Source organism: Pelodiscus sinensis, chromosome 3 (genome assembly GCF_049634645.1).
Source record: "Pelodiscus sinensis isolate JC-2024 chromosome 3, ASM4963464v1, whole genome shotgun sequence".
Taxonomy (NCBI): Eukaryota; Metazoa; Chordata; order Testudines; family Trionychidae; genus Pelodiscus; species Pelodiscus sinensis.
In genome coordinates this window covers 104,854,407-104,878,610 of record NC_134713.1, presented here as the reverse complement: position 1 = coordinate 104,878,610, position 24,204 = coordinate 104,854,407, and the positions used below count along the sequence as shown (strand labels likewise).

The 24,204-nt window shown below is 42.4% G+C and overlaps 1 protein-coding gene across 4 annotated transcripts in view; it reads right to left on the bottom strand.

Annotated features, from left to right (window-relative positions):
- The window catches only part of SASH1 (SAM and SH3 domain containing 1), an 843,335-nt gene extending 820,857 nt beyond the window's left edge, over positions 1-22,478 (bottom strand). Inside the window, exon 1 of one of the 4 annotated variants that reach the window (XM_075924399.1) lies at positions 19,156-22,478. In XM_075924399.1, the coding sequence (XP_075780514.1) occupies positions 19,156-19,644 (489 nt within the window). In that variant the 5' untranslated portion in view covers positions 19,645-22,478. The remainder of the gene's footprint in view (positions 1-19,155) is intronic. The other 3 variants (XM_075924398.1, XM_075924397.1, XM_075924386.1) reach the window with 3 other exon arrangements.
- Positions 22,479-24,204: the final 1,726 nt, after the last annotated feature.

Sequence of the window (24,204 nt, the reverse complement as noted above, 5' to 3'; positions counted from 1 at the left end):
GCAACCCAGCAGCACCCCAGCTGCTCTGCCCCAGGCGTCCCCAAATCAGCCGCTGCTGAAACTGACCAGCGGCTGACTACAGGAAGCCCGAGGCAGAGTTGCTCTGCCCCAGGCTTCCTGGAATCAGCCGCTGATCAGTTTCAGCAGCGGCTGACGCCAGTTCCGACTTACATACAGATTCAACTTAAGAACAAACCTACAGTCCCTATCTTGTACGTAACCCGGGGACTGCCTGTACAGAAAACTTTACCTAAGTGCTTCAAGAGACCAACCACTCTGCAGTGCAGCACTATTATTGGATTGGCGAGTACTTACATACTATTTTATACTTTAATCATTTTATTGTATTCTAAGTCTCTGCAAACTGGTCTTCCATTGGGAAGGTATAACTCTCAGTTAGCCTGAATATTTGATTAGCCAGTACCCCTGCCATTCCACTAACATGCAGGATAACAGCTTTTACTGTAATAAGCAGGTAGTTACCCAACCTATCAAGTGAGCAGTTCAAAATCCAGCTCAGATTTGTGGTGAAAACAACTGAAAGTTGTTACTATATCATAGCTCTGTGGTGGCCTATCTGAAACAACTTGGTGGTCACATTCCTCGGACAAGTATCCCTGTTACAAAAAGCTACTGAAACAATTGAAATGTTTCTTGATTGTCTCAGCAAAGAGGCCAATAATTTCATGTCAATGAAACACTCTTAAATACCTTGAGGTGATACCTTCTTGGTGACAGGTTAGGCATATTGAGGGAAACCTGTATTACCAAAGCTAGGATAAACAATTGACATGATTTTATGTAGTACCATCCATGGACAAGGAGGTTCCATAAAATTACAGAAGATTTTTCCCCCATCCTTTACATCTCTTTCAGGTACTAGCTGCCAACAACATCCATCTCTGTGATTTAAATGCAAAGCTAATCTAAGGAAACAAGCCTGTTCCAGTTTTCCAGCATTTGAAAACCCCTAACAATACTTGGGAACCTAAGGGCCCAATTCTCATTTACATGTCATTAATACCACTTTATATTGCTCTGGGCGTGAATATGGGCCTTAAAGTAAATGCCTCCACTAAGATGCTTTTACAATCCTAGAGTGATGTAAAGTGGCATTAGTGTAAATAAGTATGAAACCCATAAGGTCTCAAATTATATCTGCCACTCTTGCAATAAACCAGAAACTCTGGAGAGAAAACAGTTAAATGGCCTCCTGCCAAAGAATACTCTATCACCACATTACTAATAAAGAGGAAATGTGAATGTTTTAGCTCTAATGTCTGACAAATTTTCCACTTGGCACTGAAAGGACAAGTCAGTGGGCCAGAATTACCCGTCTCCAAACAAAATCCACCATCACATTTTAGAGTCAAAAAGTCATCTCTCCTGAAAGTACATAATTCCAAAATAATACAATGTTAACTCTCAGCCTCCTCAAGGCTTGCTGCTCTTATAGTTTCTTTATCTTAGCATATGCCTTTTCTTCAAGCTTAGCTTTTCATACTATTTAATCCCTCAGGCTCTCGCTCTCTCTACCGAAGAGCAAGTTAGAGTGAGGTACAGTGACCCATTCCTGCCCAAGTGAGATAGCACTAATTCACCTGTAGTGTTCCAACACCTCTTAACAGGATGGGGCAACAGGAAAATCCTGACACCATGTTATGGAAACATTAACACACAGTTCTGCAGCTCATAATGGAAAACAAAACCCTCCTTCCTGCACTACCCTTTCAGTCCCCAAATACTGGCTTGTAATGGGAAATGAATTGGTGCAAATAGAAAAAAATAGTGTCTTTAGTTTTTTTAAGTTATGCATCATTAAAATATTAAAATAAATGTAAAAAAATCTGATTAATTAAAATGTATTGTTTTAAATCATGTGACATTTCCTTGTTCATATGAGGACAATTCAGTGAAGCTGCCAGGGTTGGTTCTTTGAACAGTCCATCACTGTCAAAATCACCTGTAGACATTTTATCATCATCATCTATTTTTGATCTAGTGATCTCTGATGTTTAAGTTCAAAAGACATACTGAAGTGTCTCATCCTAGTTTGCTAGACTTTGTTTGACTCACAGTGTCTTCACCTGAGAACAGTCTGGCTGACCACAATGCATACTATGTTCTCAGGAGCGGCCTGAGACCAGCTGTGGCAGCTGGCGCCCCGGGCGGAAGGCGCGATCAGCACCCCCACCTGCACAGCCGTCAATGGCCATGACATAATCATCGGGCACCCGGGCGCCCGTGACGTCATCATCGGGCACCCCATGACATCATCATCGGGCATCCCGGGCCAGCAGCGCCACTGGCAACCGCCGAGTCTGCCTATGGTCACAGGCTGCCCCTGTACGTTCTAAATAAGTAAAAATATCCTAAACCAGGGCTACTCAACTTTGAAAGCCCTCGGGGAATCAATGATACTTACAGCACATGCTGAGGACTGCAACTTAAAGTGTGGTTGCATATACATGCAAATATATATGCAAATAGCTTCTTTCACACAATGCCCTGTCACCCCTGTCACTCCTGGCACCTCTTCCGTGGGGCCTAAAATGCCAACACCCTGTACCTGTCTGTTCCAGCCAGCCTGTCCGCTTGTATCTTTCAATGCTCACCCTGCCTGGAAGATGGCTTGCCGGCAAAGGATGCCAATGGAGGCAATGTTTAAAGGATGCCACCCACAGGCCACATGTTGACACCTGCGTAAACCCAAACTGACCATGGGCCGCAAACAAATGGGCCACAGGCTGCATGCATATTGAGTAGCCCTGTCCTAAACAGAAGCCTGAAAATTAGAAAGCAGCTGCTAAGACATGGGACTTATGTTATGTTTTATGCCAGGGTGTGGGAACCTCTGGCCCCATGCTTAATTTCACCTAGTCCTTTGCAAGTATATGCGCTGCAGGCCAGAAGCCCCGACGCTTGGAGCAGCCCCTGGGATGGAGTCAGAAGAGCAAGCTAGTCCTGCTGTGGGTGTGTCAGGCTGGCTGGCTGTTCCTGTGGCCCATAAGTGCAGGGGCGATCAGGGAAGCTCAGCTGTGAGAGTTCACATGCGCCTGCTACTGCCCACAGGCACCCCCACAAGGTCCTACTGTCAATAGGAGCAGCCAATAGGAGCAGTGGAGGTGGCGCCTGAGAGTAGGACTAGTGCACATAGCTCAGAGCAATCTGGCCCCATTATGGCTGCTTCCAGGGATGGCATGGGGCCAGGGCAGGGGGGAGCTTGCTTCAGTCCCTGTGCCACCTGACCCACAGCCGCCTGAGTAAGTGGCGCCTAGCCAGAGCCCACAACCCTCCCACATCCAAACCCTCCCACATCCCAACCCTTATTTCTGGCTCCATCCTAGAGCGTAAGGAAAGCCCCAGCCCTTCCCCTCTCACCCTGTGGGGCGGTCTGTGACATGCAGCTAATTATTTTGTCAGAGGCCTCCATGACAGAAAAAGGTTTTCCCATTCCTGCAAGAAGAAAAATTGCCCAGTGACAGTAAATAACCAAGATGCAGTTGCCAGCATTTTTGCATATAGTCTTTTATGAACGGCTTTCATGACATAGTCCCTTGAACATTCTTTGCATGTAATTTTTCCACTCACTGGCTCCCTTACATTACAACCAAAAATATTAAAGCAGCCACAGCCATGGCACACAGTTTGACAGCATGCTGGTCAACAATTCTGTGAAGTGATCTTTTTGAAGAAAAAAAAAAATGTGGGATGAGAAAAGGGCCTTGCTAATCTCATAATGCAAGAGGAGCGACAGCTTCTCAGTATGCAGCACATCTCTTGTTCTGACACCCTGAAGAGAACTCATTTTTCAAAGAAATGTGAGAAGACTTAAGCCTTCTTCCAGAGACAAATTCATGTAACTAGGGACTAATACATTTCATTCATACATTTTTAAAATACTAAGCAAAGCCTCACAGACTGGAGGGGGGACGGGACAAGCAGCAGCATCCACAATCATGTCTTTGGACAATGTTATGCAATTCTACATTATTACATTTAGCACAGTGACAATAGATTGACTAGTGCTGTGCAGCCTGTTCCCAATAAAATCAATGGAGAAACTTCTATCAACTTCAATGATAAAGGGTCAGGTTTCAAATACCAAAAATAGATTAGAGCAGCTTTCCCCCTGGTTTTGAAAATCTTACCACAGGAGGGAGGCAAGATTAATAGGTAGCACTTAACTCTGAAGCCACAGTAGTCTTACCTGATACATCAAACTGGTGTTTAAGGGGGAGTCCAGTCTGATAGAGAAGCATTTCAATCAGTCACATATTCTCACTTTCAAACTTCTTTGAAATAGATTATTTTTAATAATAATATAAAGATAAAACAAAAACATATTAATTTCTCCTGTTGAAAGCATACACACATATTTCTGTAACACAACACTATCTGTGTCTAACGCCTACCGTATTTTCTAACAATGGTAATTAATGAAACAGCCAGGTATATCAATGATTAAGCATATGGACATCATCTGACAAATGGAAATTTAGTTAATGAAGGGGGAAAACATTTGAGGCACATCTGTGGTTAGCACAGTTTTCTTTATTTAATCAATTCTGGCTACGTATGTGTAATGCAGAAATCACATTTTAACATGATCAGTGTTGTGATACATTTTATATTGCTAAAGAAATGCAGATGAATAAACCACAGTAATCAAAGTTCTCTCCCACTAACATTATGCCCTAGAACCTGGTAACATAAAACATGTGCACCTGTGACAGTGGTCTTACAGTGTACTGCTCACCATAAACATGCTACTTGTAATTCAAATAATTATTTAAAGCAGAAAAAAGTTTCAAAAGTTATTAATACAACATCACTGTAATAAATTAAACAGTTTAAACAATAGCAATACATTCTTCATAGAAGACATACTGTTCTTCCCTCTAAACATGAACAACAACAGAACAACAAATGTTCTCTAAATGTCTATCAGTTTCATATTACAAAAGGGCCAAAAAAATGAATGGAGTTAATTCAGCATATTTAAAAAAAATCAGTAGTATTTGCTTATTTATGCAAACCTTCCGATATCCTCATAATATCATCCCTATCTATGTGATAACAGAATCAAATTATTGTCTGTATTTGAAGTTGAAGTATGAACACACAAATGTTGATGTATTTAAATACAAAGCTATTACAATAGATAAAACAATAAAACACAAAGGGTGCATCTAGACTGGCAAGATTTTGCAAAAAAGCAGTCGCTTTTGCGCAAAAACTTGCCAGCTGTCTACACTGGCCGCTTGAATTTGCGCAAGAGCACTGACGTTCTAATGTAAGAAATCAGTGCTTCTTGCGGCAATACTTTGACGCGCTCACTTAGGGATAAGCCCTCTTGCGCAAGAATATTTGCACAAGAGGGCCAGTGTAGACAGGCACCTTAATTTTTTGCACAAGAAAGCCCAATGGCTAAACTGGGCATCGGCGCTTTCTTGCGCAAAAGCACGTCTATACTGGGCACAGATGCTTTCAAAAGCACTTTTGCAAAAGCATCCGTGCCAATCTAGACACTCTTTTGCGGAAATACTTGTAACGGAAAAACTTTTCCGTTACAAGTATTTCTGCAAAATCATGCCAGTCTAGACGCAGCCAAACAGTAATGCACAGAAATTTCAACCTATATAAAATCAGAACTTTTTCTGGTCATCTAAGCAGAAATGCCAAAGACTAGAAGGACACAGATGTATGAACTATCCTCTCAAAACACACAGAGATTTGCTTGCAGACTACTTTTCTATTTAAAACTTGTATATTACTTAGGCATTTGATCATCTTTTCTGGTGTATAGGTAGGATGGAGTAGAGAGAATTGCTCTGTTACTGTCTGTTCTATACTTGTTTTAAGAATAGATTACCTCGGTCTCTGAAGACGAGCACGATGTCATTAACAAATAATACCACAAATTAACTAAAGAGGGGTGCGAGCCAATCAGGAGACAGCCAAACAAGGCTAGACTAGGCCCTATAAGAAGGGTAGGTAAGTAAAGGGAGCTCAATCTCATTCCTGTTCTGGAGTGAAAGGGACCTACCTGCCTGCTAGCAGGGGGTACTTTGGACAGACCAGTGCTGGGGAAAGGCAGGGTAAACCTGGGGAGCTCTGGCCTGAATGAACCCCAGGCTGCAGCCTAGCGACAGGAGTCTGAGGAAGTACCACTTCCATTTTAGAAAGAGAAGTTACATCTATCTTGTGCTTTTTGTCAAAGAGCCCATTGCCATTTTATAATTTCTTGTTTTTGCCTGCATGAAATGAAGCAGGTTTATATTTTAGAACTAGATGGAAAATATTTAACTGTATCCTTTTCAATTTCTTCCTCTTCCAACTTAATCTCTGAGGAGTAAATAATTTTTAACATCGTACATAAGAAATTAAAAATCCTCCATTTGAAAACAGCCTCCCCCCTCTTTGAGCCTCATACGGAGAGTCTGACAATTTCTATTGAACAGGATAAACTGGTTGAAAAGAATTGCCTCTGTTTTCTTGATTCCTCAGAACCATTCATTTCAACCATATTTCCTAACCATTTTAAATGTCTTCTGTTTTTTGGCATGCTAATAGTTAAGTATGACAAGATTCTCAGACCTTTCTTGACTGTTCTTTTGTGGAACAATTGCCTCTTCTAGGTTTTCTTTTTATTAATCCCATGGCTCTTCCATGAGGAAGAGTTTTAAATTGAGTTGCTTGTGAAGTATGGCCTGCAGCAACGGATGGAATTTGATCCATGGAGGCTGGGATTAAAGAGTAACCACAGCATAACATTAAAGGGCCCTGATTCTCCTAATGTCTCTCAAATGTATTTTAGAAGTGTTATCAGAACAGATACACAGGCACCTTGAATAGCTATTCCCAAGGGTAAGTATTGCCAGTCCTATGGCACTTTCTTCTGATATTTTCTATTGAATACGGAAGAGACTTTGCTGGACTAATCATGGGATCTGCAGATGGAACTTGCAACTTTACAACAGGGAGACTCATCCATGCACAGAGTCAGGACTAGTTAATACATTGCCACTAGATATCTTGGTACAAAGCAAGCATTTCTTACTAGAGGATGGTGGAAAATTTCTTAACTTTTGAAACTCTGTAACTGCTGTGTAATTTCTTAGAATTCTAATTTAAAAAGCTAAGAAATTTAAAACTTATCTTGATTTATAGTTGTAGCTGTTTTTTGAACATTGTTTTCCAATTTAACATCCTTTTTTAAAAAAACATTGTCACCAGAAGAGGACACTGAAGTCCAATAATGATCTCCCTAATGCCACATATCTGACTTCCCTACTTCGACCTGTGACTCAACATCAATAAAACAAAGACAATCCTTGTCAGTAAAGGGAAGTATTTGGAGGATTGTGCAATTTAAACTGCTTCACAGGTCCTGGATTATATCAGATGTCTCACTGCTTCTGGCTTTTCAGATAGCATTAGCACACCTCCACTCTCAACTGTTACTTAAGAGACTTCAATCAAACTCTCCAATGCTAACTTTGTAGAAACTTATTCATGTGTTTATAAAAGTGAGAACTATGGTGTGAGAGTGCAGAGGAGACAGAGTAAAAATCATATTTATTTAAATAAGTATGTATTTAAATTAAATGCACTTTTAAAATAAAACTACTTAAAATATAATTTGAAATTGACAAGAAGTATTAAGGCCTAAACTTGTTATAAACCATCACAATAATTTAACTACAAATAAATCATATTAGAGTAATATGTTTACTGCCAAATATTAAAGGAAGTCAAAGCACTGAACTTGGAAGACAGTCACTTACTATTAGGGATGTGAAAGGTTAGTTGGTAAGCTACACATTTATCTGATAATGCTTACTTGTTCTAGTTAACGTGTAAGGGCTGGAGCAACTCCCCACCCACTATGGGCCAGATGCGCAGAACAGAGCGTGTCCACAGCAGCCCTGGCAAGTCATTGGTAGGGCCTGCTCTGGGTGTCTGGAGTCACCTCCATCTGTAGCAGGCCCAGGCACTTCGCAGGCAGGGGCTGCTCCTGCTCAGCTGGGCTGGAGTGTCCCTCCTTTTAATTGGCTAACCAGTTAAACTTTCACATTTAACCAATTAAAACAGGATTTTACATCCCTACCGATAAGCACCTGGAACCAGAGTTTGTTGAGCTGCTAAACAAGCTTTTTACAACAGTGGCCTCTTCTGCAGGGGCACAGTCAATATTTTCTTTATTGCAGTTCAATGATAGTTTGTTCAAAGAAGCCTTGTGAGAGTTGAAAATGCAGGAAATCTGGTTTCTCTCTTCCTTTTCAAGAACTTAAAAAAAAAAAAAACCACACCACTTGCTGTGAAAGGGTGAAATCTACTAACTCTAAAATCCTAACATACATTGTGACCAGAAACAATCAGTTCAGTTCACTTATAGAGAATTAGTCCTTTGTTTAGTAAATCAATTTGCTTTCAATGCGAACCATGGTTTGATAAACTTCCTTATGGATCGAGCTCATCTATTTTTAAATAAAAATACTTCTTTTAGTTGAATTTCTATCCAATACACACTTTATACAAATCACGAGTAAAAAAAAAAAATCTAACAAAAATTTAAGACATACGGTAGCTTAAATAAATGTGTATCAATCAAGGGCATTCACAAGTCAGGGAAAGCAGGGGCAGAGCACTAACTGGTGGAGGTACAGAACTCCTCAGGCCCCAAGTTCCTCAGGCTCGGGGGCCATGGCAGGAGATGACAGCTCCACAGACCTGGGGCTCTGGCAGGAGTACAAAGCACACCCTCCAAAAGCAGTGAAATGTAAATTCCTGTATATGCACCATGTCTACACAGAGCACATCTTTCTGGCTAGCAAAAAGAAGTGCCATGGCTGTATTTATTTGTTAATCAACCAGTTGCATGGTTATTAACCAAAGAAAGTCAAACTTTTATTTAAGAAAAATGAATAAAAGTTGAAGATGCAAAACAATTAAAATCAATTATTTAAAATCATGATTTATATCACTTTGATTTAAATCAGTCCATCCTGGTGTGAACATATGGAATATGGGGAAGACACTGCCATGCTGTTTTCTTTTCTTCTTCATGCAACTTGAGGTGCTGATATTTAAGTGTTTCAGACCTTTCAGAATTGGTAGTCAGTGGTTTTTGTTGTTGTTGCTACCATTATCATCCCCGTGCCCCAGCACAGTAACTGCAGTTGGTTGGAATATGCTGGTTACCAGATTTGAGTTTGAATGCTGTAGGCCAAATCTTGGTTCCAACTATAGGCACTGGAAAAATTCCCCTGGACTTATGGTCTCAAGCCCATTGAATTTGGCCCCCCAAATCTGACAGGGAGACACACTGAAAGACCCCTATCCTTGAACATTAATAGCGTCCATCAAGATAAGCAAGACAACACGTGATTGACTGGTTTTTGTTGTGTTTTTTTAATCATCTGTAATTTTGACTCTCGTCTCATCTGACCAGCATTTTTAGACTGAGGAACAATCCTAACTACTCAACTCCCAAATGACTGACAGTTTCTACTCCCCGTTCCCACTGAAACGGTCAACAGTAGAGGATCAGCAGATAAATGACAGATTTCTCTCTGGTATCCTATCTGAATAATATAAACCTTTTAGTGACTGCAAGTAACATGTTACTATACTGTACTAACAACCTTCAATATAAAAATTATTTCAGGTTAGTTCATCTTGCATTCCAGCATAGCAGCAGTGTAGGAGATGGTTTGCCCCTGTACCACTTCCCGTTTCAAACCGTTTTTAAAATAACATGGCAATGTGAACATCATACTGCCACACTATTGTAATAAATGGAGATCCCAGTATATAGTACATCACATTTGTCAAGATAAGGGTATCAGTGTAAAATGTCATATTATCCTAGACACAGAAACTGAACCAGATAGCTATGTTAAAAACAGAGCAAAGGGTCTAATTTAAACAGACAATACAGGACATTTCAACAGTTATTGTTACCAACCTATTCTTAGCTCATTCCTTTCTCCCTGGCATAGTAGGGCTCCCAAAACAGTAAGTAAATCTTAAGTAAGGGATATTACATATTCGTTTCCAATCTGTGACAAATAATATTCCTGTCTGCTGAAAAATCTCCTACTGCACATTTCAAGAAATACAGTGAGGCACATGGATATGCCTCAGCTTAGAACTGACCCTGTAATTTCCTTCAGTTCCTATATGCATAGACTTGGCAGAACTCATTTTTTATAGTTTTGATTAATACGCTGATTTATTTGTAAGCTTTTTTATTTTTGTCAATTTAAATGGTCACAGTAGCAGGAAATTAGAGAAGGTGTAAGAATGTGGGGCATGGGCAATTATTTAATAAGCGTATAAATTGAGATTCTAAAAGTTAAAGCTTTTTAATCACCAAATCAAATTGTTTAATACAAATTTCCTCTTTACTATAACTATTATTATATACTATAGTGACTGAAAAATTAAGGTGCTAAATTCTCCTGTATCTGAGAAAACAGTTCACAGGGGAGAGAAATAAGAAAATTTATCAGTGCATATCTGAAAATATCCCTTCTTGACGTAATAAGGTTCACAGATCCATTATAACAGGTTCTTTCCAGCTTGCAGCTTAGGGGCAGGACCAGAGTTGTCAGTCACAGGCAGCAGGGAAATAGTTTGCCTCCTGAAGCTCCCTCTAAATGAGATAATTTGCACTGCCAGAATAATTCCTATCTACTCTTCTAATTTACATTATGTGTTAACTATACCTTGAGAAAAAAGTACAATGTCTTAGTAAATTCCTGCTACCAACAACAAACCCAAACCCTTGGGTGGCAATTTCCATCTGTACTCTGGATGATCCATGTTTCTCCACAATCTTATTACTGTAGTAAATAAAAATATTTGTTCCTATTTTTCTTTTGTACTAAACCCCACAGTTCCATTACAATAGGCTTATCAGAGCTGAGGGGCTCAAGGGTGGGAAGAAGGTTCATCCTTTAAATGGGGAAATCCAAAATGATAAGTTTTATATACATATTATTTCTATCTTCTCCTGGGCACCAATATTGAGAAGGACTTCTGCCAAAAGAAAGGAAATGGCATTGGCTAAGACTGGATGACCAATATGCAGAATTTGGTGAACTTGTGTGTTGATAATGGGGCTGCCTAACAGATCTCAATAAAAAAAAGATGGAACTACTATGTCCTGAGAGTGTCAGTGCTCCTGAGGATTGGACATTGATGGTTATCCAAATTTAGAAATATTTGTTAATTTTGTTAGGGTTTTTATATCACAAATGTTGTGAGGACTATACCTCTGAATTATTATAACCAGATACAGAGATTTACAGAACAGGTAGGAGATTTGTACCCTCTAAAATGTATATATTCCGGGATTCAGACAGATCTCTGAACGCATATTGAGCCTTAGGGTAAATTCCTTGCTTCACTGAAATCAGTGGGAAAATTCCCACTGACTTCAGCAGAGCCTGGGTTTCACACTCACCACCTTCACGTTAAAGTACATGTTTTCCATTCCTTCCCTCTGATGGGGCTAGTTTTTTTTTTTTTTAAATTAGGTACATCCCTGAGACATAGGGAAAATGGAAATGATGCCATATAGCTGGAATGGAGAACCTCAGGCCCGGGGGATGCATCCAGCCTCTGGCTTACCTGGATCTGGCCCCCAAGGCTCAAGGTCCCTTTTCCCAAGAACTGAGGAGCCTGTGTTGGTGCTGCAGCCCCCCTGAGGGGCTGGAGCACACAAAATCTAGTACGCTGGGCCTCTCTAGTCCTGGTGTACAAGAGAAATGGGGGGTAGTGTCTTTCTCCTCAGTCAGGGGTCATGTCAATTTTTTTTTTTGAGAGGGTGAGGTTTTTTGCTTCTTACTTGTGTGCAGCCCCTAACTGATTTTTCTGTGGGTCAGCGGCCCCTGACTCAAAAAGGGTTCCCTACCCCTGCATAGTACAGAACTATCCGTAGGTCTTCCTATCCTGCTCCACAGAACCCATTATGGATGCACTAGGATGACCATAGGATTGAAGTAAAGGAGATAGCATGCTGCAGAATTAGTACTTCCACTTTTTCATGCCCCACCTAACCTTGAGGTACCCTATCCAGGTCCCCTACCCTGTAGCACAAAGACTAAAACATTTTAAAAGCTACTACAGGCCTAAGACTGTTGATCAATATTGAGAAATAAGCTAAATTCATAGTACAATATGGTACTACATACTCATATACTGTAACTTGTTACCTTGATAGTATAGTAGGATAGGAAGGAAAAGTCAGCATTTTTTCCAGTATGTTTGCTGTAATTCTATGAAGTATGGTTCGTAGTCTAGTTTCCTATATTTGAGGTGGTATATTGGATACATTCTTACACACACACACGCACGCGCCAACAGGAAATTTCAGTGGTTTCTTTTCCATTTCATAAATATTGCATTCAGCTTTGTTAATTTATTGCCATGAAAATACTGTTACCACTTAATGCATTACTATATTTGTCAATGGGCAGCTTTCCTTAAGGCAGTGGTTCTCAAACTGCAGGTTGGGATTAGGGATGTAAGAGACTAGTCAACTACCCGCTAAGTCTAGGCTTATTGCGTAGTTGAGTCATTACTTGACTAGTTGCTTCTAGGCGAGGGAGGGGGGAAGGAGCAGGAACTGGTGCTGGGGGAAGCCAGCTTAAAAGCCCATTCCCTCCAGCACCATCTCTGCGGGGGCAGGGCAGAAGAGGCGGAGGTACAGCAAGAGAAACAGTGCAAGCAGGGACTGCTTAAGTCCCCACTCGCCCTGGGTTCCCCACTGCTGAGTCCCTGCTTACCCTCGGTTCCTGGCTGTGCCTCTGCTTTTTAAATGTAGCAAGAGCCCCGGAAGGCTCTTGCTACATTTAAAAGGCAGAAGTGCAGCCGGGATAGCAAGTGCCCCCCCTTACTGAGTAAATTGAGTAGTCAGTGGAAAAGTCCATCAAGTACTCCATTAGCTGATTAGTCAAAATTTAACATCCCTAGTTGGGATGCCACTTTGGGGTTCTGATTCCATTTTAATGAGATTGCCAAGGCTGTCATTAGATTTGCCAAAGGCTTTAGCCCTGTGTGGTGAGGCTCAGGGTACAGACCCCCCACCTAAGGCTCAGGGGGATGGGGCTCAGGTTTTGCCTTTGACTTCCCTGTTTGGGGTGGCAGGACTCAAGCTTCAGTCCCCATTCTAGGATCACATAGTGTTTGGTTGGCTGGGTTTTTTTAAAGGGGGAGGCGGAGGTTGGGTCAGAAGAGGGCCACGGTGTAATAAAGTTTTAGATTTCCTGCCCTAAGATATATTTTGTAACATTCTACTGCAACATTCAAAGCAACAAGATGAGTGAGGGTTGCCACTTCTGCAAAGCGCAACACCGTACTGCATTTGTTTCTTTATAAAGCATTGACCAAATTTTCTGTTACAGGCCCCAGAGAGTAGTTAGAGAATACTGAATATTTTAGATAGTAAACTTATTTCTGATCTAATATCCAGGCTGTAAACATATAGAAACCAATATCACAGTAGTTAGTTGACAAACCTAATTATAGGATAGCGTAACTGAAGAATTTTCTTAACATACACCTTAAACTTTGGAGAGAGACATGGGTAGATGTCTTCAGAGATGCTCCTTTGAATCCAGTTTATCCATTTTGAACATTTGCATGCACTCCCAGTGTTATGACCTCAGATGTAATGTTAATTTTAGTATACACTTTCCAAGCATACTGAAAATGAGTAGTCTGGAACCATATTGAGAATTAAGAAAAGGTCACACAAGCCTATGTCACAGTACATGGTTTTATGAGAACTCTCTCTAATAAATACTGAAATCTACATCAGTACAAGTTTATTGCTGCTAAGCAAATCATCTTAATTTCTGGGGTTATTTTTAATGTATTTATGGCTTTACCAAATGTATTTTGTATGTACTTGGAATTCTGAGTGGAAGAAAAATTGAATAAAGTTCATCAAGAACAGGTCAGGTCTTTCATTTCAATTAGAAGCAGTAATGAAATTTCACTATACTATTAGATGTCACTTAAGCTATATATAAGATAAATAGAATACTTAATTGCTCTTGACATGTTCCATAGTTATATATTGTCACTTGTTTTTATATTGACAGAAGTGGTGACTCCCTGTCCCATACCACAGTAACATTTTAGTAGCAATTAAGAAGGGTTGTCCATAGACTTTAGATTAGATATAGGCTAAAAAAAAATCTGCACTACCACTACTCCTCAGAGTGTTGAAATAGTCTGCTTTGCTCTGAGCTCATCAAAAGTGTTTAAATAAAGCAACTAGGACCTTAGCTTTGTTAATCTGATTTGGTTGCTAACACTCTTCCTCCTCCCTGGAGAAGATATGCATCGCCTCTTCATTTTGGAGACCCCGCAATGAAATTTTTATTCTGCTCACTTGTTCCTGAAAAAAAAAGTTACTTTTCACTTTTCCTTCCTATTTTTCATAAGGCAGATTCCTTTCACACTCTGCTTCTGGTATTTTGAGCCAGAGATAAGATAGGCAAGGTAAGTCAATACCATGCTTCATTTCATGAATATATACAGGCAGTCCCCGGGTTACATACAAGATAGGGACTGTAGGTTTGTTCTTAAGTTGAATTTGTATGAAAGTCGGAACTGGTACATATTGTAGGGAAAACTCTAGCCAAACATATCTCCAGAGCTCAGTTTTATTCTCCCACACCTCACTTCCCTCAGTCCTTTATTCTCAAGCTGAGGTGTCTGCTGAGAAAAGCCGCTCCGCGTCTCCCTGGCCTGCTGGGGAGAGGGGGGGTGCTAGCTTCGCGTCTCCCTGGTCTGCTGGGGGGAAGCAGCTAGTGCGGAGTTGCCTCACCCCGTTTGTAAGCAGGGAGCTGATGTAAGTCGGATCCATGTAACCCGGGGACTGCCTTAATGGATTCCAGCATTTTAATTCCTTTCGGCTCCTTTTCACCATGAGACTCATTTCCCAATAGTTGCTTTGCATCACCTGTAATCCCCTCATCTATCAGAAAAGAAGATAATTAAAAATTGCAGATGTGAATTCTATGGAAAGAAAGATTTCTCTGAATTTTTTTTTTAAGCCAGCAACATTGTTTTCACACAAATCAATTGCTCTACTCTACAGCAATCCCATACATGGAGCTCCCATTGATCTCAGTGAGACCTCCATGTATAAAGCAACTGCAGGACTGAGTCCAAATGTAAATGAGAAATCTACCAACTCTTTAAAATCTCACTGATACCTGTGATTTCTGCATATGATCAGTCAGATACAGGAGACTTGAAAACACTTTCAAAATGCAAGAGCACTATTGTCAAGAGCCAAAATTGCGCTTTTGTGAAGGTTTCCTCAGTCAGTTTATCTCTTTAAAAAAATAGAAAAAGTGCTGTCTTGCTCTAACTCCCATGTAAATACACTATAACGATGCTCCGAGGTGTCTGAGATCCCCCTAGGCAAACAGCTTGAATTCAAAATTCATTCTTCTTAAAGCAAGTCATATTAAATTATGCCAAGTAGTAATGACAAATACTTTTAATTTGGGACTACACATTGTTAGTTCAGAGTCAAAAGAAATAGCAGCCAGATTGTTTCTCTCTACTGATGAGCATACCTCACCAGAAAAAAAAACCTAAAATATGCAAATGATATCTCTACATGGCCTCATCCCTACATTCCTATCTAAGATATATATTCAATTAGGGTCATCCAGGTCCACAGTTCACTAAAGAAAGCTAAAGGACACAAACTAGAGGTGGCAGTGATTTTTCCAATTCCCAGAAACATTTAAAAATAAATTCCTAAAAGACAACCTGCATAAAATTTGATGCTCGAAGTCCTCCCAAAACCATGTTTAATGGAAGCAGTAGATATTCTCAGGAAACAAATAGAAAACCAAAAATAAATATATTCTTATACAGCATTTTCCACCCATAGATGACAAAACACTTTGACTTGCACTAAATCACGTAGCAGAATAAACACTGATGTGAAAAGTCCTCAGATTGCCTAATGGTGAGTGTTCTATTCACCAGAGCATATTTACTCTCAGATTGGCACACCTTTGGATGAATATATGCTCTGGATGAATATATGCAATAAATAAGCAGTAAAAGTTGACAAGTTTTGTTTTATTACTTGTGCAGCAAATTGTACGCTTAGCTTAGAAGATGATTCTTGAAATTTTTTCTGAAATGCAGACTCTGTATACAGTATCGTCTACAAAAAAATATATATAGCACAAATTTCGCTACAGGCACAAGAGATTTTCTTCTAAAGTAATAAATTTCCAAGAAAAGTTCTGCTGTCATAATAAGTCAATTTCCAAAGTAGGTATAAGGCAGCATGCTATTTTCTGATACTCTGAACAACATCCATTGAATAACACACCACAGCATTATTTTCTTTAAATGGTTCAAGGGGAATAGTGAAAACCAATTGCAGTAACGGACGACATTAGGAACAACATGATGTGTAACTAACTCTACACTTTCTTTTCACGTTATATGCTGTGTATTGCTTTATAAAGATATTTTTCTATTACTTCTAAAAATATCATCCAAGAATAAATAAGTTGGTGAGACAAGCTGACATGAAGTTACAAAATTTAAACTGAAGACAGTCAGTCTGTTTATCACCCATTCCTATATACTGCTGTATGTTGCATTTAAGGCTAAAACCCTACAGACTTAATCACACAAGTATTTCTAGTAAAGTCATTGATACTACTTGCACAAGTTGAGCAGGATTTGACCCAAACTAGTTAGCCTGAACCCATCACACATAAATTAGAAAAAACAGCAGCCAGAGATTTGAACTTTTGTAATAACATGTATTTGTATCTTAGTATTTTAACATTCCAGCACCATAGATATACTGTATCTATTTGATAAGATACAGGCTACATAAATACCAGGATACAACTTATTCTCAATGTTCTTTTGGTAAATAATAAAACATAATTACAGAAATGGAGAGCATGCAGCTCCAGTGACATTGTGACTACTACTTAGAAATTCTAGATTCAAGTGAAAGATTAAAAAAAAGAGGGTGAAAAAGAGAGACTTTTGATGACAGTTTAGAAAACAAGAAAAATCAGGCAAATCATAATTTTACAAGAGAAAAACCCAACTCACAGTTACGTTTTCAGAAGATGATGTATTTACACACAATACAAGAATTCATACAACCTTTCCCGTCTCAGATCCATACCACTGACCCATCCAATTTGGTATGCTGCCTCAAGGAACAGCCAATACCTGATTTTTCAGATGAACATGGGGAACAACAAACAAACCCCTACCACCACAATAGACCCAGCCAACTGTCCAATACTAAGTGAGACCTTTCTTCTAGACTCTAGCATGTGATCAATTTAAGAACTGAACCCCAAAATCCTTTCAGCATTAGCATGTTCTACTGCAGCTGAATGATCATAAAGTCATCCGTATACTCTTCAGAATACCGAATCTCCTTTCCAGTAACTGCTTTCCAGGCTAGCTGTAGCAATCTCTGCTCATCTGTAAATTGGGACATATCTCTTACCACCTACATTGACCTTAGCTGGAGCTTTTCAATTCCAACTACATTTTAACAGGAGCTGACCAAGTCCGGACACAGCTCCTAACATGAGGCTGTATATTGTGAGATATAGCATTTCATTTTCAACTCCTTTTCAAATGCACGAAGACAGCCTGTTTTGAACTGTTTCTGCTGCATCCTTGCCAAACATCTTCACTGAACCATCTTTGACATCTGTGAAGTCTTTATTCCCCACAGCACAGCTTTATTCCACCACAAGCTCAGAGTCCATATATGAGAAAATTAGACTCTCTTAACACTGCGCATTAGCTTACACTTACAACAGCTGAGTTTCACTTAATATCTCCATGTCCAATATCCCTGTGGTGGTTACATTCATAGGAATATTCTCTGTAATTTTTACTTTTACTAACCAACCCAATGTAGGCTCTTCAGCAAACTTCAAAACTAGCTGCCAGTATTTCCTCCCCCCCCCCCCCCCCATGAAAGCTTTTCAGAGGCACTGAGCACCCACAACTCTAATGCAGTTCACATTTATTTGTAAGTGCTCAGTATTTCTGAAAATCAGAACCCCAAACTTTAAGTAAGACATTTACTACCACTGGTCCCAATACATTCTCTGGGGGCACTCACCACTGACCTCTCTCTTAACTGTGAAGTAAATATCCACTACAACCCTTACATTAAAAAAGGTTCAGTGAAAGACAACAACACAATGACCTTTTCACTTAACAATATGGAGTATTTATTTCTCTTATATTTTCAGTAAAGACACATCAAAGGTTTAAAGCAATCCAAGTAACATATACCTGCAACTTGCCTTCTTTTACTATTTTCATTTTTTCAAGGAACACAGTTATAGCCACAGTTTTCACAGAACGCGGTTTCACTACATTGGAACATACTTTTCCAAGAACTGCACTTTTGTAATCCTTCCAAGTTGAGTTAATTCTATGCACAGACTAAATTACACCTGGAATGGTTGATAAATAATCATACCACTCTCTAGTTCGCAAAAAAAGTCTAATAAATACATAAAAAAACAACAGAAAGAATTATTCTCTAGCATCTTTACATGGCATGTCATAAAATATCAACCAGACACTGACACCTTCATCAATATGGATGATCCCTAGGATTCCCAGACATAATGAAAAAACAGGGAGGATAAAAGTGGACTCTATTGTCTAACCAATTTTACTAAGATAATAAATAAAAAAAACCAAACCAAGATCTTGACACATCCCATCACAACAGCGCCAGAGAAACCTAAACCAAGCATTTGGATCCTGCTACATTCCGCCAATTTTTGGCCCCACTACTTTAACTCCCTCTATTTAGGGTAGCAAAAAAGTTTATCTGCACCTATTGTACCAACAAATCCCAAACACAAATCAAGGTTACTCAAGCAAATGCCCAGATTTGGTACCTAGATCCAAACAGAGTCAACCAATATTTGCATCTAATTCTTCAACTTCACTGCCTAAATAAATATGGGAAATACTTGAACTCCTGCCTCTTACAAGTTTAGGACTCCTGACTGTGATGCATCAGTAATTGATCTGAGCTCAAGTGTAAGGGCCAGCGAGAAGGGCACGGGTACAGGGCTCCCTTACCTTGTTGGAGTAAGGGGGCTTGCTCAGGTTGATCCCATCCCGGATGAGTTTATCCCTAATCATGATTTTCAGTTTCAGCTTGGGGTAAACCACCAGCTCCCTGCTGCGGCGCCCAAGTTTCTGGCTCCTGGAGGTCCCCTGATTCCCCGGACGACGGTGAGGGCTAGGATCCCGCCAGGACTTAGCCTCATACTGCTCCACCAAGTGGCTGGTGTAAATCTCTGGGGAGGGAGAGGAAGAGCCCTGCTGTTGCTGAGGCTCCAAGGTGAAATAGAGACCAACAGCGGTCTCGTCCTCCTCTTTCAACCTCACCACTGCTTCCAGGATTCGGCGCCTGTGATGGGGCACCGACACCCCAATGGCATCCAGGTCCGGGTCCCCTATCTGCTTGCAAACCTCCAGGTCATCGTAGCCATTATCGACGAAGGACTCCGCGTATTGTGAAAGCTGCAGGGTCTTCAGCCACTCATAGACTATGTTGGTGCACATGTTCGCTGCAAAATGATAATTCCAACTTTTTACATCCAAGCCAGGCGCCTCTCTGCTCCTCTTGCAAAACAAGCAACCGGCAGGCCAAAATCTGCCATACAATTAAAAGAGGAACCTGCACAAGTCAAGGTCTGGAAACCAGCATCCCCCAGGAATAATAATAATAAATCTCCAAAGAAACAGTAACAACAGCAGCCGACGCTGCTTCTTGCCTCCTACAACCAAGCAGAGGAGCCAGTGCCACCGAAGAAGGGAGACTTGGGCTGGAGAAAGGGGGGACACGCTTAAGGGCGCACCCCGTAAGATCCTGGGTCACAACAGACATCCATTCTCTTTTTGGAAGTAATTCGCTGTCACGGTGTTTTCTCCGCCTCCTCCTGATTTTATTTTTTCCACTTCATTCCTCTCTTCCTTCCCCCCTCCCCCCTGTTGCACGGCGCACCTCCGATTGTTATGCGCTGCTTCTTTCAAAAAACGACCCTTGTTGACTTGAGGAAGAAGAGTACGAGCCTGCCCGCTCGCCCAGCATGTGTCCGCTAGCTCGCTCTACAGGGCGTGCACGCCGCTGCTTTCCCTTTTCTTTTCTATTTTCCCTTTTCTTTCCCAAAAGGCGCCGCTCGGATTGGAGCACAAGCCCGCTCACTTTCCCGAGTTACTTTCCCCACTTCTCTTTCATCTCCGCGGGGATAGCCAAGGCGCGTCGCTAATGCAAACCCCAGAAATTCAACAGTTTTCCACCCTCCCTCTCCTCCCTTCCGCCTTTAAACCCACCTTCCCCGCGCAGTCCTGGGGGAGGGGGAAAATCTCTTCAGCATCCAGCCCCCACCTTCACTCCGCTCCCAACTTTCTCGTGCATGGCACTGAGACACCGGGTGGCCGGGGGCGCCTCTGTTGGAGGGGCGGAGGCGAAGCTGCCGAGCGCCAAAAAGGCAGCAGTCGGAGAGGGAGCCGCACGCGGTGCTGCTGAGGGTTTGTTTGGGTGAGCAAGGCGGCCCGCCTACCTTGTGTATTCATGAGCGGCGGCAGCAGCTACGGTTTGTCTTCTTGGGGACTGAGCTGAGGGGCAGCAGGTTACTCGCCTGGCCCCGCTGTCTTCTTGTTTCTAGCGGGTTTTGGCTTCCCTGGATGGGTGTGCGTGACCGCCGCTCCCGGGATACCGCACCGCGGACTCGTCTCCTTCCCCCGCCCAGAAAGCAAGGGGAGCAGATTTACTCCTTATCCCGGGCACACGTGTGTGTGTGTGTGTGTGGGGGGGGTGTTCTCCCCCTCCTAACACTTGCTGTTTCCTCCCCTCGTCTGTGCGCGCACTGCCCACACCTGCCTCCTGCGCTCTCTCGCAGCCCCCGGCTCCAAACCACCGGACAACGGGCGGGCCCCTAAGCAAGGCCGCCCGAGGCAATCCCCTACTCAGCAGCGCTGCTGTACTTTTCCAGCGACAGGGGCCCGGGACTGCCGGAACAGAGGTGGGGCTGGAGAGGGACTTCGGGGCAGGTCATCCCCCCCTTGCAACAGCCCCGGCTGAGAGCCTGCCGCGCTCTGCGTGGGATGTGAACGCGGCTGCTGGCGGGGAAGGGAGCAGAGTGCTCGGGATAACGGGCTGCAGCTGGGGAAATCTCTCCCCTGGGCTGGCTTGTTCGCAGCGTTTGGGCGTCTGCTTCAGCCCCGGAGCAGCAACAAACTTGGCCCCAGGCTTGGAAGAAGGAACAGGTTGAGATCTGTGCGCGCCAGAGAAAGTGCAGGGTTCGTGCCCCCAGCTGGTCTTGCTGCTGCTTCCCTTCCCTGTTCCCTCCTTCTCCCCCACGGCCCTTCGCAAAGCAGCGGCTACCGACCCCCCCCCCGCAGCTGCAGCGGGAATTAGAAGCTAACGTGAAGCCGGGAGATGTTCAGCGCTTGCTAGCGGGTTTCATCCGCTTTGCCTAGGGCGCAGCTTCATGCTCACGGGGAGTTGTGGGGTCTAAACTTTCCTCTAGGAATTTGGGGGTAGAGGAGATGAGAATCCCATGCTGCAGCCGCCTGTCGCGCTCTGCGCCGCCATTGGGTGTCTCTGTGGCCGTGACTATGAGCGCTAGGGAAGCCGCCCGCTGCTTCGGTCTTTCTCCCAGTGTCTTCCCCAGCGCTTCGCCAAGCTCTCTCTAACTCTGGGCCGGCAGCGCCCTCTCACGCTCCGTGGTGTAAATGCAGCCCAGAGCTGTTCCCAAACAATTCTGGCTGCCTCCCTTCCTTCACAGTACAAGCGCACTCTATGCTGCCATCCCCCTTCAGACTGTCACTTTCTCAGCCCAGTGCTGGGGGTATCAGTAAAACACCCTTAAATCAAGCCTGAAGTGGCGAGGAGGGTCTGGATTCGCAGCTTTCTAATTTGCCTAGGACTCAGCCAGGCACCGGGGATAAGCACGATGTGCTGAATCTAGTTTGCACTTGGCTGCCTTTGCAGCGAAAGGACATGCAGCTGTGGATTGGTAGTTGGGACTTTCCCTCATGGCACAAATTTACTGTGTGTGAAAGTGTCCTGTAGAACTCACAAGTGGGAGGACCTCCCCATGAATGGAGCAATAGATGGTTTCTATTAGGTGTCTAATATTATTTAGGTAACTCTGAATGGTGTCCAAATAGTTGCTTGGAGTTGTTTTGTTTTGTTTTATTTTATTTTGAGCTTTTGCGAGCAGTAGTTTGGTTTAGGGATGTCAAGGACTAGTTGATTAGTTGACTAGTTGTCCCCCCCCCTTGCTGCCTCTCTCAATGGCAACAAGGGGGGGGAAGGGGAGTACTTCAAAGCAGCAGTGCCTCACAGAGCTGGGAGTCCTGGGCTCCATGTGGCACTGCTGATTTGAAATGGTGTGGTGACATTTCAAGGAGGCAGCGCCACACAGCTGAAATGGCAGCATTTCAAAGGGGCATGGAGCCCAGGATTAGCTGTGCGGAGCTGCCCATTTGAAACGACACTGCAGAGTCCCCAACTGACCCCAGGCTCCCTGCGGCACTGCTGCTTTGAAACATCATGGCAACATTTCAAAGAGGCAGCACTGCCCTACTGACTAATGAAATGCATCGACTATTCGATTAGTGAATTACATAATACTTACCATCCTTAGTTTGGTTATGTAAGCCTAGACATAGTAGCTGTCCCTTTAAGAAAGGGACGGGCTTGTCTGTCACTCTGAGCCCTGTTTAAACCAGGATAGGAGGCGGAGGTGTGTGGGTTGTAGCTCAGAAGGCTCAACCTATTTTAAGGTTTGTTTGTTAGTTTTAAAATCAGAACTGAGTTTAACGAAGCTTGTTCTTCAAAAGAGCAATATCTCATTCTGGAAAGTGTGGCACAAGTTTTCTGCAATGCCTTTATTCCAGGGTGCGTGCTGCTGGCAGAACATGTACATACATGAGCACACGGTGTCCAGTGCAAGGTATCTATGGGTAGACCAGTTTTTATTGAGAAGTATTACATGTTAGAAAAATTTTACTCTATACAGGCAAATACAAACCTATCATGGTTCAGGTGCCACAAAGTGGCAGATCATAGATTTACTTACAGCAAAAGAAGTCTGGAGAAAGAAGCCAACATTCATTCCCTCCCACAGCATTTCTGATTTCCTTCTCTGTTCTTTCTCCCAGAATGTAATGTTTTCCTTGCCCTTCAGAGGTAGCAGAAAGGGAAGCACGCAGAAGATTTTAAACCATTTTTGTAGGCCTGAGAAAGCAGTTGCAGCAGCATGACCTTCTCTTCTCAGACTTTGGGGGGTAGAGAGGCCTGAAAGTCAGAGTAGTTGTAAAACCAGCAGGAAGGTGCTGCTTCTCAGACAGCTGTAGCACTCCAGTCCTGTGACAGGAGGGAGGAGAACACCAGCTCTTCCAGAAGGAAATGGACAAGGCTGTACAGTATGTTCAGTAATTGTTTGTTTGCCCTTTCTCATGAGTGTTATTTTGTTTTTGTTATATGGCAGTGGGGAAACAAGTGTAGGAAGTCAGATGAAAAAATAACAGGCTGCTCAATTTTCCACTCCCAGCAGGTATGCCCATGCCATATCAGGAGAGAAGGAACTTTCTGCCTACTGTTCCCCTAGGCTGCATCTAGACTGGCAAGTTTTTGTGCAAAAGCAAGTGCTTTTGCACAAAAACTTGCCAGCTGTCTACACTGGCCGCTTGATTTTGCGCAAAAGCACTGACGTTCTACTGTCCGAAATCAGTGCTTCTTGCGCAAATGCTTTGACGTTCCCGTCCGGAAATGTTTTTGCGCAAGAGGGCCAGTATAGACAGCTAAAAACTGTTTGCGCAAAAAAGCCCCGATGGCGAAAATGGCGACTGGGGCTCTCTTGCACAAAAAAGTGCTTTTGCGGAAAAGCATCCGTGCCAATCTAGATGCTCTTTTCCGCAAATGCTTTTAATGGAAGAACTTTTCCGTTAAAAGCATTTGCGGAAAATCATGCCAGTCTAGATGTAGCCCTAGAAAGAGAGAGTGAAGTAGATATTCCGTTGGTGTGCAGTGCCCCCAATTCACTGTGAATACGCACTGAACATTCTAGAGTGTGAAGGGGAAAGGAAAAGAAAACATCTGCTTGCTTCCTT